At 60.1% G+C, this 338-nt stretch overlaps 1 protein-coding gene across 1 annotated transcript in view; it reads right to left on the reverse strand.

Annotated features, from left to right (window-relative positions):
* NOTCH4 (notch receptor 4) overlaps positions 1 to 338 on the reverse strand; it is a 27,376-nt gene that overhangs the window by 20,123 nt on the left and 6,915 nt on the right. Inside the window, 1 exon segment of the mRNA XM_027774134.1 lies at positions 195 to 308. Coding sequence (XP_027629935.1) covers positions 195 to 308 — 114 coding nt within the window.

A 338-nucleotide genomic window follows, 5' to 3' on the forward strand; every position in this document is an offset into this window, starting at 1 on the left:
TAGGGCAGGCGGACAAGCATGGAAGGGTTGGGAGTGTGGCAGGAGAATTTGGGAGCAAAGAGTTGGAAAATGGAGACTCCTTGGCCACTTTAGAGAGCGCTTCCAGAGACCTTGGTGGCTGAGAGGCCTAAACTCTGGAGTGTCAAGAGGCCAGGGGTTTCTGGTGGGGGGACCAGGATGGAATCTGTACGCACCGGGCGGGCAGACGCATTGGAAGCTGTTGAGCAGGTCACGACATTCACCGTGGTTCAGGCAGGGGGCCGAGGCACACTCGTTGGTCTCCACCTCGCAGAGCCGCCCCTCCAATCCTGAGGACAGGGGGGGGATGCGGGAGGAAG

This window comes from Tupaia chinensis, unplaced genomic scaffold (genome assembly GCF_000334495.1).
Source record: "Tupaia chinensis unplaced genomic scaffold, TupChi_1.0 Scaffold000403_1, whole genome shotgun sequence".
NCBI lineage: Eukaryota > Metazoa > Chordata > Mammalia > Scandentia > Tupaiidae > Tupaia > Tupaia belangeri.